The 13552-nt window shown below is 39.4% G+C and overlaps 2 protein-coding genes across 5 annotated transcripts; both read left to right on the forward strand.

Annotated features, from left to right (window-relative positions):
* Positions 1–927: 927 nt before the first annotated feature.
* LOC118761416 (zinc finger protein 2-like) lies at positions 928–13314 on the forward strand. 4 transcript variants are annotated; one of them, XM_036499280.1, is made up of 3 exons: positions 928–1142; positions 3119–3866; positions 12476–13312. In XM_036499280.1, the coding sequence occupies exons 2-3, from the start codon at positions 3494–3496 to the stop codon at positions 12754–12756; spliced, it is 654 nt and encodes a 217-aa protein (XP_036355173.1). In that variant the 5' UTR covers positions 928–1142; positions 3119–3493; the 3' UTR covers positions 12757–13312. The 4 variants fall into 4 exon arrangements, with proteins under 4 accessions (XP_036355173.1, XP_036355174.1, XP_036355176.1 ...); XM_036499281.1 differs by lacking the exon at positions 928–1142 and having other exon boundaries at positions 2575–3866; positions 12476–12545; positions 12630–13314; XM_036499283.1 differs by lacking the exon at positions 928–1142 and having other exon boundaries at positions 2579–3895; positions 12673–13314.
* LOC118761417 lies at positions 6340–12187 on the forward strand. Its single transcript, XM_036499284.1, has 3 exons — positions 6340–6796; positions 11238–11292; positions 11995–12187. Exons 1-3 carry the CDS (start codon positions 6515–6517, stop codon positions 12009–12011), a joined length of 354 nt encoding a protein of 117 aa, XP_036355177.1. The 5' UTR covers positions 6340–6514; the 3' UTR covers positions 12012–12187.
* Positions 13315–13552: the final 238 nt, after the last annotated feature.

Raw genomic sequence — 13552 nt, forward strand, 5'->3', positions numbered from 1 at the left:
AGAAAAGTACCCATATGTATAAGCATAAATACATATATTAATAAAAGAATTACTTACATAATCCAAATGTCCGTAGTATATATATATACATGTATGTATAAGCATAAATACCTATATGTATATACGTGTATATTCATGCAAGCTGCCGCATACAGACACATGCACAGCAACAAACAAAAAGAAACAGCTCCAATAATGGACATGGTCAAGAACCAGTGAAGAGGTTGCAAGAATTAAGGAATATTTTAGAAAATAAATAAATGAACGGTCCTCAAAAGTAACCCCCGAATTGTTTTCCCCCAAAATTCCTACCTTCTCGGAATCTATATCGTCCGAGGTATATTTGTAGAAAATTCATTTAAAAATATAACATTTCTTGAAAGTTAAGAAGAATTGAAGTTCACGCGCCGCTGAATTTTCCAAAACTCCTCACACCAAAAGCACTTTCCTACAAATTTTTGTATATTCGGAACTACGTACTATAACAAATATTCGTAGAATATTTAATTAAGTTACGATCATCCAAAGTGGTGGGGCATGAATCTGTAGTTATGCCGCTTCTCCGTTCGTTTTTACTCGTTAATCAAACGTTTTCTTCTCATTTTACAAATAAATTTCCTCTATATCACATCTAACAGCCGATAATAGGTTTCAGAAACAACAAACCAACATTTCAGTTTGGAAGTTATTATTTAAGACGAGGGAATATATTTTCCTAAAGTTTTTATGTTTTCGCTTCGAAATAATTACTGTGACACCGAGAAGTTTACAGAATTCTATTAATTACATTGTTATTAGTAGTATTAGTATCATCATTGTCAACTTACCGTATTCAGAGAAAAACTGCGAATCACAGACCGATAATTAATTAGTCTATTTAATAATAATGATGTTAATTACAAAGCACCTTGCACACACGGGAAGCCAGTAAGTATATGACGTCATCAAGAGTCAAAGCGCGCCTTCCGGGGCCGATCCATCAACGGCAGGAATTATTTCCCTTCATTTCATAGTATTTCTTCCTTCATCTCTGGCCCCGATTTGCTGTCTTACTTCAGATATCTTCTAAAGAGCAAGATGGGGTCGGAGAGAAAGACCCCTGCCACCGAATGAACGAAAAACGATGGAATTTGTGGAGAAAGGTGGGAACCCAGCTTAATCATTGATAAATCTTTATTATAATCTACGATTGTACATAGATTTGGACATAACAAGACAAACAATTACAAAGAATGTTATGAGAGTTCGAATGAAACTTAAAAATTTAGTTATAATATGACATAAACGAAAACTTGGCTTACTTTTTGCCTTTTAACGAGAACTTAGTGCGTTTCCTTTTTTAAATAACATTAGAAAACATAACATATGTTAAAATGAAAAGCGGGGAGAAGCGCAGGCTCCGAATTTTGAACCCGGCAGCCTATAAGGCCCAGCAACTAATTTTTCCTTTCTTTGATGATTACTGAAAAGTCGACCTCGGCGGAATTTGAACTCAGAACGTCGCAGCAGACGAAATATCGCCAAGCATTTTGCCCGACGTGCTAACGTTTCTGCCAGCTTGCCACCGTCCCAGCTTAATCGTTGATGAAAGGAAAAGATCGTTGCCGGGCTTTAGAGGGTGCCGGGTTCGAACTTTTAATCTTTTTGTTTGTTTTCGTTTTATTTTTTAAAAAGTTCTAGTTAAAGGAAAATTTAAGTGTTATATAAAATATTTCTAAAGTAAATTTTTAACATGTAACTCATTCAAACTCATATAACATTTTTGTCTTTTGTTTGACCTGTATTGTCCCATTCTATATATATTTCTTTACTACCCACAAGGGGCTAAACACAGAGGGGACAAACAAGGGATTAAGTCTATTATATCGACACCAGTGTTTCACTGGTACTTAATTTATCGACCCCAAAAGGATGAAAGGCAAAGTCGACCTCAGCGGAATTTGAACTTAGAACGTAGCGGCAGACGAAATACTGCTAAGCCTTTCGCCCGGCGTGCTAACCTTTCTGCCAGATCCCCAAGAGGCGATGTTTCGCTTGTCGTAGCACAAGTTTCCGTCGATTTCCGTAAAAAATGTAAACACTGAATCGGCCATACATACACACATACATACACACACACACATACATAGATACATACACACACACATACATGCAGACATACATATACACATACACCGAGTAAAAAATTTCAGTTATCTCTTTCTTTCACACATTACTCTCTCTGTCTCTTCACACACACTAACAGAAGCACTTCACTTACACAACATACTGTCTGTCTCCCACACCCCATCAAACACACACACACATGTACATCAATGCTTTCCATGCACGGTAACTTCAAAAGAACTTCCCTCGTCATACAATCGCTTTCTCTTAGTCTCTTTCGCTCTCATTACTTATGTAAAAAAATAAAAGTTTTTTACGGAAATCGACGGAAACTTGTGCTACGACAAGCGAAACATCGCCCGCCAAGATCCTCATGATCGTAATAAAGATTCCATTTCATAGTAGTTCTCTAATTCTCTCATAGATGGCTCTACTGACTAGTGGCTTCCTTTCAGTTTCTCTCTTAGTTTCATTCTGTTAATATCTGTATTGTGTGTCAAGGCGCTCATTATTATTAATTAGACTAATTAGTTATCGGTCTGTGATTTGCTGTTTTTGTCTGAATACGGTAAGTTGACGATGATGATAATAATACTACTAATAACAATGTAATTAATAGAATTCTGTGAACTTCTCGGTGTCACGGTAATTATTTCGAAGCGGAAACATAAAAACTTTAGGAAAATATATTTCCTCGTCTTAAATAATAACTTCCAAACTGAAATGTTGGTTTGTTGTTTCTGAAAACCTATGATCGACTGTTCACGAACGAAATGCTGTTAAGCAAATTCTGGATGGCATCAACTCACTACTCTGGTCATGTTATGCCCACTATATTTTCGTTTTGGCTAGCTCCATTCCCATTAGCTTCTAACACCTTCCAACTCAATCTACTTATGCAAGCATGGACAGTAAATGCATGACAATGGTAGTGATATAAAATCTGCAATGTTGAATTACTTATGTTGGTCAACTATCCAGTTTTATCTTACTGCTTCTTTTCCTATTTCAGAATATCACAACATGTTGACATGAAGGAAATCTCTACATTCAGAAGTGTCTTTGATATTCTCATCACCTAAAGGAAAACAGTATATTTATACGGAGCATTCATGAATAAGTCTACCTCTGTATATAAATACAGTCTATAACAAGGAACAGCGGAATATTTTTCTTTCTCTGGAATGTGGAGGAGGTGATTGCTTTCCTGGTGAATTAAAGTTGGATAAATTTACAAAGGAGTTGACAATTTCCATCTGCTGTTTTAGATATCGAGTAAGATCGTGGATGGAAGAAAGATTGCATTAAATAATTCTCTGCATGAAGTGACACGACGGAACAAAAACATATTCATAGAAAGGAAAAACACATTATCTTTGTGATATGTATGATAAGTAATTCTCTCATAATGAATAATTTAAGTAAACCAGAAATCCCCAACACAGAGGATAAGGTATATAATTGTAATATCTGTGGTAAATCCTTCCTTCAGTATCGTTACTTAACTTATCACCAACGTACACATACAGGAGAGAAGCCATATCACTGTGATATCTGTGGTAAATCATTCTCTTATAATTGTCATTTGGTTACTCACAAACGCGTTCACACGGGAGAGAGACCCTATTATTGTGATATCTGTGGTAAATCATTCTGTGAACGTACAGTTTTGACGAAACATAAGAAGATTCATACTGGTGAAAAACCATATCAGTGTGATATCTGTGGTAAATCATACTCTCGTAATAGTCAATTGGTTAGTCACAATCGCACTCATACAGGAGAAAGACCATTTAATTGTGATATCTGTGGTAAATCATTCTGTGAACGTAAAGTTTTAACTAACCATAAGAAGATTCATACTGGTGATAAACCATATCATTGTGATATCTGTGGTAAATCATTCTCTCAGAGTGGTAGTGTCACTACACACAAACGTACACATACAGGAGAAAAACCTTATCATTGTGATATCTGTGGTAAATCATTTTCTCAAGGTAATCACTTGACTAATCACAAACTTACACATACATGGTAGAGACCATATCATTGTGATATCTGTGGTAAACCATTCTCTCAAAGTAGTGACTTGACTATCATTGGTAAATCATTCTCTCAAAAGAAACACTTGATTATGCACAGTCGTATATATACACGAGAGAAGCCATATCTTTGTTTTATCTGGTAAATCATTCTCTCAAAGGAGTCATTTGGCTTATCACAAACTTACACATAGGCGTAGGAGTGGCTGTGTGGTAAGCAGCTTGTTTACCAACTACATGGTTCCGGGTTCAGTCCCACTGCGTGGCACCTTGGGCAAGTGTCTTCTACTAGAGCCTCGGGCCGACCAAAGCCTTGTGAGTGGATTTGGTAGACGGAAACTGAAAGACGCCCATCGTATATCTCTATCTCTATATATATAAACGGCAGTTTGTCTGTGCGTGTTTCTGTGTGTCTGTTTTCTTGTACCCTCACCCTGACCACGGCTTTCAACCGATTCTGATGAAACTTGACACACACATAGCCCAATGTCATAATTCAAAACTATCGCAGCGAAAATTTTGAAAAGTTCCCCCAGTTCTGAAAAAAATCGATAAATTCGACATGGGGTCGACAATCAGAAACACAAACCACAGGGGACGCAACTCGACCTTTTTAACTATCAAAAAAAAATTTACCATCATTTTTTTCCCCATTTTTTTTCTATTTGTTGGCTATAACTCTCTAAAAATGCTTTATAGTTATTTCCCTTACAAACCCGAGCAACGCCGGGCGATACTGCTAGTATGTATATATATGTGTGTGTATATTTTTGTGTGTCTGTGTTTGTCCCACCAACATTAATTGACAACCGATGCTGGTGTGTTTACATCACCGTAACTTAGTGGTTCAGCAAAAGAGACCGATAGAATCAGTACTGGGCTTACAAAGAATAAGTCCTGGGGTCGATTTACTCGACTAAAGGCGGTGCTCCAGAATGGCCAAAGTCAAATGACTCAAACAAGTAAAAGAGTATAAGGGAGAGAAACTATATCATTGTAATTACTGTGCTAAATCATTTGCCCTTAATTGTCATTTGGTTATCACAAACGTGTTCATACAGGAGAGAAACCTTGTCACTGTTTTGTTTATGGTAAATCTTTCTCTCAAATTAATCACTTCACTAATAAGACACATGTGGGGGAGAAGCCATAATCCTGCATTAGTTGTTGTAATTCATTTTTTGCAAATGGTGTTGTAACTACACACGAAAATGTTCATACCAGACACAACCTATGTAATGGTCGTGTCTGTGTTAAAGCATTCTCTCATAGACCTAACTTAACTGTCCATGAACGAATCCCTACATGAGAGTAGCCATGTCAGTGTGACATGTGTGGCACATGATTCTCTCGAAAAAGCCACATGCATAAACATGTGGCTATTCACAGAGACGTGTTACTGTCTCAATGTCAAAATTTATTAAGTCATAACAATAATTAACACTATTTGCTCTGCTAAAACACAGGCTTTTTCCTTTCATCATTATAGGAATTTCTTAATAAAGAATAATGAATAAAATATTTATTTTGTGCTTGTTTTTTTGCACTATATCTGGACCCTGTTCCCTTTGTACCTTAAACCTGTCAACTGGCACAAGGTGACGTCCCTTCAATACTACCCTGCCAGTTTTCAGCTATTTTGTCTTGCAAGGTCCTTGAGGACCATGTCAGTTTTGTTGTCACATAGAATTCGCTGGTGAGGGTCCCAGGAAAAAGGCAATTGTGCTGCTGCTGGACCCATATCACAAGCACTGGTGATGGTGATGAGATGACACAAAAAGAAGCATTGATGGTGGTGACACGTAAAATGCACGGATAAGGGGCTCATATTATAAGCACAGGTACTAGTGCCAACTCAGCAGCACTGGTGATGGTGTCCCATAAAAACAAACACCCAGTGCTCTCTGTAAAAGGGTTGACATAGGCATAGGAGTGACTGTGTGGTAAGTAGCTTTCGTACCAACCACACGGTTCCGGATTCAGTCCCCCTGCGTGGCACCTTGGGCAAGTGTCTTCTACTATAGCCTCGGGCTGACCAAAGCCTTGTGAGTGGATTCAGTAGACGGAAACTGAAAGAAGCCCGTCATATATATATATATATGTGTTTGTCCTCTCAACATCGCTTGACAACCGATGCTGGTGCGTTCACCTCCCCATTACTTAGTGGTTCAGCAAAGGAGACTGATAGAATAAGTACTAGGCTTACAAAGAATAAGTCCTGGTGTCGATTTGCTCGACTAAAAGGTGGTGCTCCAGCATGGCCACAGTAAATGACTGAAACAAGTAAAAGAGTCAAGAGTAAGAGTATTAGGAAATGCATTCTGCTGTAGAAAAGCCAAATCAGACAAGGGAAACTGGTGCAACTCATGGCTTTGTCAGCTCTGGTCAACCTATCCAACATATGCCTGTATGGAACACAGACATTAAATTTTGAGGAAGAAAGCATGTATAGTGTGGTGTTATGGGCTGTGATGAGCTATGTGGTGTTGGTGGAGAGGATTGCAGATGAGGTAGACAGAAGTGAAGACTGCAGGGGCCGGAGGAACAGCCACGGGGCATGCATGGGCAGGAAGTTCAAGGAGAGACAGCAGCGTGCAAGGACATGTTCATTTCTTGACAGTGATTGCTCATCCCGCCTAGGTCAACAGGTAAGGCCTTTTGTATTTCTTTCTCCGGTAAGGGTGATTAGGTGATGGTCTAGGGCTTAGGGGCGGGAGAGCCCAGACCTTGGAAAAAACAAAAAAACTTTGGTTCTTTTGTTGTATTTGAGGAATCTTTGTTGACGCCTGATACCACTGGGAGGTGGCCCTCTTAGTCGCTGGAACTGGAGATCCCCAGGTCCAAATTCTTGAACTGTTGGGGTTAGTGTTGGTGTTGGTGGTGATGGCAGAGAGAGGTGGCAGCAGTGACAGGAACAGCAATGGTGGCAGTAGCAGCGAAGGTGATGCCAGCAGTGGCGATGGTGAAAGCGGCAGTGCTTGTTGGTGCTGGTGTTGCTAAGCAACAAGACGGGTAAAGGTGATTAGGTGATGGTCTAGGGCTTAGGGTCGGGAGCCCCAGACCTTGGAAAAAAAGGGATTTTTGTTGACGCCTGACACCCATGGGAGGTGGCCCTCGAAGTCGTTGGAAATGAGATCTCCAGGTCCAATTCTTGAACGGCGGCAAAGTAGCTAATGTCGATGGTGTGTGGAAGGACCTTTCAAGTGTTTGACCTAAGGGTGATTAGGTGATGGTCTAGGGCTTAGGGGCGGGAGACCCCAGACCTTGGAAAAAACAAAAAAACTTTGGTCGTCTTGTAGTCGAGGGATCTTTGTTGACTCCTGACACCACTGGGAGGTGGCCCTCGAAGTCGCTTGAAAAGGAGATCTCCAGGTCCAATTCTTGAAAGGCGGCAAAGTAGCTGATGTCGATGGTGTGTGGAAGGACCTTTCAAGTGTTTGGCCTCACAGAGACAATGATGAATAACTCAGACCTTTTGCATTATATCTTGCTTGTGAAAGATATCAAACCAAGTAAAATCAGAGTGGCTGGTGTTAGATAAGATCATCCAGCAGTAGAAACCATGCCAAATCAGACCCAGTCTGGAGCAGCCTTCCAGTCCTGGTCAAACCGTCTGAACCATGTCAACTTGGACAACGGACATTAAGTGAGGATAATGATGATGACTTTGGTTAAAGCGAGGTATAGCTGAAGGTGGCGAGCTGGCAGAATCGTCAGCACGTCAGGCGAAATGCTTAGCGGTATTTTGGCTGCCGTTACATTCTGAGTTCAAATTCCACCGAGGCCGACTTTGCCTCTCCTCCTTTCGAGGTTGATTAAATAAGTACCAGTTATGCACTGGGGTCGATGTAATCAACTTAATCCATTTGTCTGTCCTTGTTTTTCCTCTGTGTTTAACCCCTTGTGGGTAGTAAAGTAATAGGTATTTCATCTGTCGTTATGTTATGAGTTCAAATTCCGCCCAGGTCGACTTTGCCTTTCATCCTTTCGGGGTCGATAAATTAAGTACCAGTTACGCACTGGGGTCGATGTAATCGACTTAATACCTATGTTTGTCCCGTCTATGTTTAGCCCCTTGTGGGTTATAAAGAAATAGGTATAGCTGAAGGCACTTGCTCAATGTGCTCTGCATTGGGATTGAACCCTAAACCATGAGGTTGGAAAGAAAGTTCCTTACCACACAAACAACCCTGTCTGCATTTTTTGACTGTTTGGTTGTAGGTAATCCCTGATGTGAATGCATGTTCATAGAAAAAGCTATTATTGTTATAGGCTAAGGAGTGGCTGTGTGGTAAGTAGCTTGCTTACCAACCACATGGTTCCGGGTTCAGTCCCACTACATAACACCTACTATAGCCTTGGGCTGACTAAAGCCTTGTGAGTGGATTTGGTAGACAGAAAATGAAAGAAGCCCGTCGTATATATGTATGTATGTATATATATATATATATATATATATATCATCATCGTTTAATGTCCGCTTTCCATGCTAGCATTGGTTGGACGGTGCAACTGAGGTCTGGGAAGCCAGAAGGCTGCACCAGGCCCAGTCTGATCTGGCAGTGTTTCTACGGCTGGATGCCCTTCCTAACGCCAACCACTCCATGAGTGTAGTGGGTGCTTTTTACATGCCAGATGAGGCTGGTGAACGGCCACACTCTGCCACCGGCACGGAGGCCAGGCGAGGCTGGCAATGGCCACAATCGGATGGTGTTTGTTATGTGCCACCGGCACGGAGGCCAGGTGAGGCTGACAATGGCCACAATCGGATGGTGTTTGTTATGTGCCACCGGCACGGAGGCCAGTCGATGCGGCACTGGCTATGGCCACGTTTGGATGGTTCTCTTATGTGCCACCGGAACTAGTATCACAACTTCAAATTCTATTGATGTTCATCGATTTCGATTTTCACTTGCCTCAACAGGTCTTCACAAGTAGAGTTTTGTGTCCCTAGAAGGAAGGTATGCACAGGTGGACTGACTACGTCCCAGGTAGAGGCCACGGGTTTCGGCCTCACTTGTCCTGCCGGGTCTTCTCACGCACATCATACTTCCAAAGGTCTTGGTCTCTGGTCATTTCCCCGGTGAGACTTAATGAGCGAAGTTTGTGCTTCACCACTTCGTCCAGGTTTTCATGGGTCCACCTCTTCCACAGGTTCCCTCAACCACTAGGGTGTATATGTATGTTTGTGTGTCTGTGTTTGTCCCCACAACATTGCTTGACAACTGATGGTGGTGTGTTTACATCCCCGTAACATAGCGGTTCAGCAAAAGTGACTGATAGAATAAGTGCTAGGCTTACAAAGAATTAGTCCCGGGATCGATTTGCTCGACTAAAGGCGGTGCTCCAGCATGGCCACAGCCACATGACTGATACAAGTAAAAGAGTATGTCTTACAGTGACGACATAGATATAGGAAATAACATATTCTACAGTGAAGATAATGAAATTGAGGCCGGCATTAGGCAATTTGAGACGAAAATCTCTATAAATTACACCAATAACCAATTGCATGGTTCCTGTATCTGGGGACCGGTATTTTGTAACAGAATATATTAGTAAACTTTCTTAAAATGACCAGGTGAAAATTAAAAAAAAAACAGAATTGAAAGTGAAATCTCTATGTGTATAAAGCTGAAGTTGTCTGTGTGTGGCAGGTTTGGTAGCCTTCAACTAACACTATCTCCTCCGAGACCCTGCAGTGCAAGATGACCAAAATTGAGAGTATGATAGAAGAAGGCTTGCTCTTCATTCCGTAGAAGATAAAATTCAAATCGGACTATGTTAACACCAAAATTATTTACATCAAAAAGGTGCTTCTTTTTTTTCCTATGAAAATCCCTATATTTTACGATTTTTTTACTGTTGTGTCGACATTTCTCGGTGTATTTCAACCAGAGAAATGTTTACTTAAAGAGAATAAGAAGCTACATTATGCAACATCTTTACTTTTCAAAAATTCCAATTCTAAAGGGTCGAAACAAACCCGAGCAACGCCGGGTTACACTGCTGGTAGTTAATATAAGGGAACAGACTAAAGTGCTGGAACGAATCCAAGCAGTCAGTAGAGACATCTATTGGAGAATTCAAGAAATACAATCATATAAAGGGAAGTAACTTCTACACTACATCAACCAAGCTCCATTATTAATTAAGGTGCTTAATTAGCGATCGCTGACTCGCAGTTTGGATCTGAACAGGGTAAGTTGACAAAGATTTACTTTAAGGCTTTAATGATGATAATAATACTAATAATAATATTGTAAATCATAGAATTCTGTGAATCTTTCGATGTTACAATAATTATTTCGAAGCGAAAACATAAAAATATAAGGAAAATATATTAATTCGTCTTAAATAATATTTTCTTCTTTAGATACAAGACCTGAAATTTGAGGGAGGTCAATAGTCGATTACATCGGCTCCAATATTTAACTGGTATTTAATTTATCGACCCAGAAGGAATAAAAGGTTAAAGTCAGCCTCGACGGAATTTGAACTCAGAACGTACCTCGTCTTAATTAATAACTTCCAAACTGAAATGTTGGTTTGTTGTTTCTGAAAACCTATGATCGGATGTTAGATGTGATATAGAGGAAATTTATTTGGGCATTCCGTAACAAACTTTTTTTTTTTTACATATGGACTTGCGGGAACTTTTTGAAGTAATGAGAGCGAAAGAGACTAAGAGAAAGCGATTTTATGACGAGGGAAGTTCTTTTGAAGTTACCGTCCAGGGGAAGCATTGATGTACATGTGTGTGTGTGTGTTTGATGGGGTGTGGGAGACAGACAGTATGTTGTGTAGGTGAAGTGCTTCTGTTAGTGTGTGTGAAGAGACAGAGAGAGTAATGTGTGAAAGAGAGAGATAACTGAAATTTTTTACTCAGTGTATGTGTATATGTATGTATGCATGTATTTGTGTGTGTATGTATCTATGTATGTGTGTGTGTGTGTATCTATGTATGTGTGTGTGTGTATGTATCTATATATGTGTGTGTGTGTATGTATGTATGGCCGAGAAGAATATCTATTCATGAGAAGAATATCTCCACCTCATTTTATAACTCTCCCGTCTTTTTCTTACCAGTTCGCCATTGTCACATCAACAGAGACATTAAGGCTGCACAGTAGCAGTCGACAAGGCATGTATAACGATTAAATAAAAAAAATTTTGTCTATATCTTCGATCACTGTCATTATTCCATTGAGTCAACCTCATTATTTTCTACATAGCAGACCGTTACATAAATAGGCAAAGGTAATCTTTCGTTTTAACTCGAAATAATGTAAACACTGAATCGGCCATACATACACACACACATACATACACACACACATACATACACACACACATACATAGATACATACATATACACATACACCGAGTAAAAAATTTCAGTTATCTCTCTCTTTCACACATTACTCTCTCTGTCTCTTCACACACACTAACACAAGCACTTCACTTACACAACATACTGTCTGTCTCCCACACCCCATCAAACACACACACATGTACATCAATGCTTCCCCTGCTATGACGAGTAACAATGCTTCTTTATCATTAACTCTGATCACTTCATAAACAGCCCATTTCACTTGTGGCAACTTTGCTCTGTGAAATTCTGGATGGCATCAACTCACTACTCTGGTCATGTTATGCCCACTATATTATCGTTTTGGCTAGCTCCATTCCCATTAGCTTCTAACACCTTCCAACTCAATCTACTTATGCAAGCATGGACAGTAAATGCATGACAATGGTAGTGATATAAAATCTGCAATCTTTGATTACTTATGTTGGTCAACTATCCAGTTTTATCTTACTGCTTCTTTTCCTATTTCAGAATATCACAACATTTGACGTTAAGGAAATCTCTCCATTCAGAATTGTCTTTGATATTCTCATCAACTAAAGGAAGACAGTATATTTATAAGGAGCATTCATGAATAAGTCTACCTCTGTATATAAATACAGTCTATAACAAGGAACAGCGAAATATTTTTTCTTTCTGTGGAATGTATGGAAGAAACATTGCATTAAATTGTTATCTGAATGAAGTGACAAAAGTGAACGGAAATGTATTCATGGAAATGAAAAACACTTTATCATTGTGAAGTGTATGATAAATAATTCTCTCAAAATGAATAATTTAACTGAATCAGAAAATCTTGATAAAGAGGAAAAGCCATATCACTTGAATATCTGTGGAAAATCATTTTCTTACAGTAGTGACGATGTTAGACACAAACTTACACATACGGGAGAGAAGCAATATTATTGTGAGATCTGTGGTAAATCATTCTCTTGTAATAGTAATTTGGTTGATCACAATCGCATTCATACAGGAGAGAAACCATATCATTGCGATATCTGTGGTAAATCATTCTCTCGAAGTAGTCAATTGACTAGGCACAAACGTATTCATACGGGAGAGAGACCTTATCATTGTGATATCTGTGGTAAATTATTCTCACTATATAATCACTTGACTAGCCACAGACTTACACATACAGGAGAGAAGCCATATCATTGCGATATCTGTGGTAAATCTTTCTCTCAAAGTCATCAATTGACTAATCACAAGCGTACAAACCTGTCAAAGTGACGTTCCTTCAATACTACCTTCCTCCCTGCCAGTTTTGAGCTATTTTGTCTTGCAAGGTCCTTGGGGACCATGTCGGTTTGTAAAATGGTTGACATTAGGAAATGCATTCTGCTGTAGAAAAGCCAAATCAGACAAGGGAAACTGGTGCAGCTCATGGCTTTGTCAGCTCTGGTTGAAGCATCCAACATATGCCTGAATAGAAAACAAACATTAAACGATGTAGGAAGTATTCTTAGCAAGGTGAAGCGCTTGTCCTTTGACATGCACAACAGCAACTAACATTTTTCTCCTCTTATTCTCCTCCAAAGTATTGTGAACAAATATGCAAATATTTGTTGCGTCTGTTATTTTATAATGAATACATGCAATGTGTCAAATCACTGGCAGAAACTTCAGCACACCAGGCAAAATTGTTTTTGGTATTTCGTCTGTCTTTCCATTCTGTGTTGAAATTTTGCTGAGGTCGACTTTCACTTCCATTCTTTAAGGATTGATGAATTAAGTACCAGTTGCCTAATGCTGTCAACCTAATCAATTTCGAATCTTGTGCCATGAGTAGAAAAGAGGGATCTTTTCAGTTTGAACGGCAGTGTTTTTCTAGTGGTGTTATATGAAATTGTCACCCATAATTATGACCCTAGTATCGATCTATTGCATTTCAATCTCTTTTAGGGTTAGGGGTGGGGGGAAGGGTATATTTTTGGTTTCACAAATGTAAATAAACCCAATCTGTTTCTTAAACAAGGGACATATTCATATGGCACAGATGCGAACGTGTGACTTACCTACGTCGCCA

Source organism: Octopus sinensis, unplaced genomic scaffold (assembly GCF_006345805.1).
Source record: "Octopus sinensis unplaced genomic scaffold, ASM634580v1 Contig13367, whole genome shotgun sequence".
In the NCBI taxonomy this organism is placed as follows: domain Eukaryota; kingdom Metazoa; phylum Mollusca; class Cephalopoda; order Octopoda; family Octopodidae; genus Octopus; species Octopus sinensis.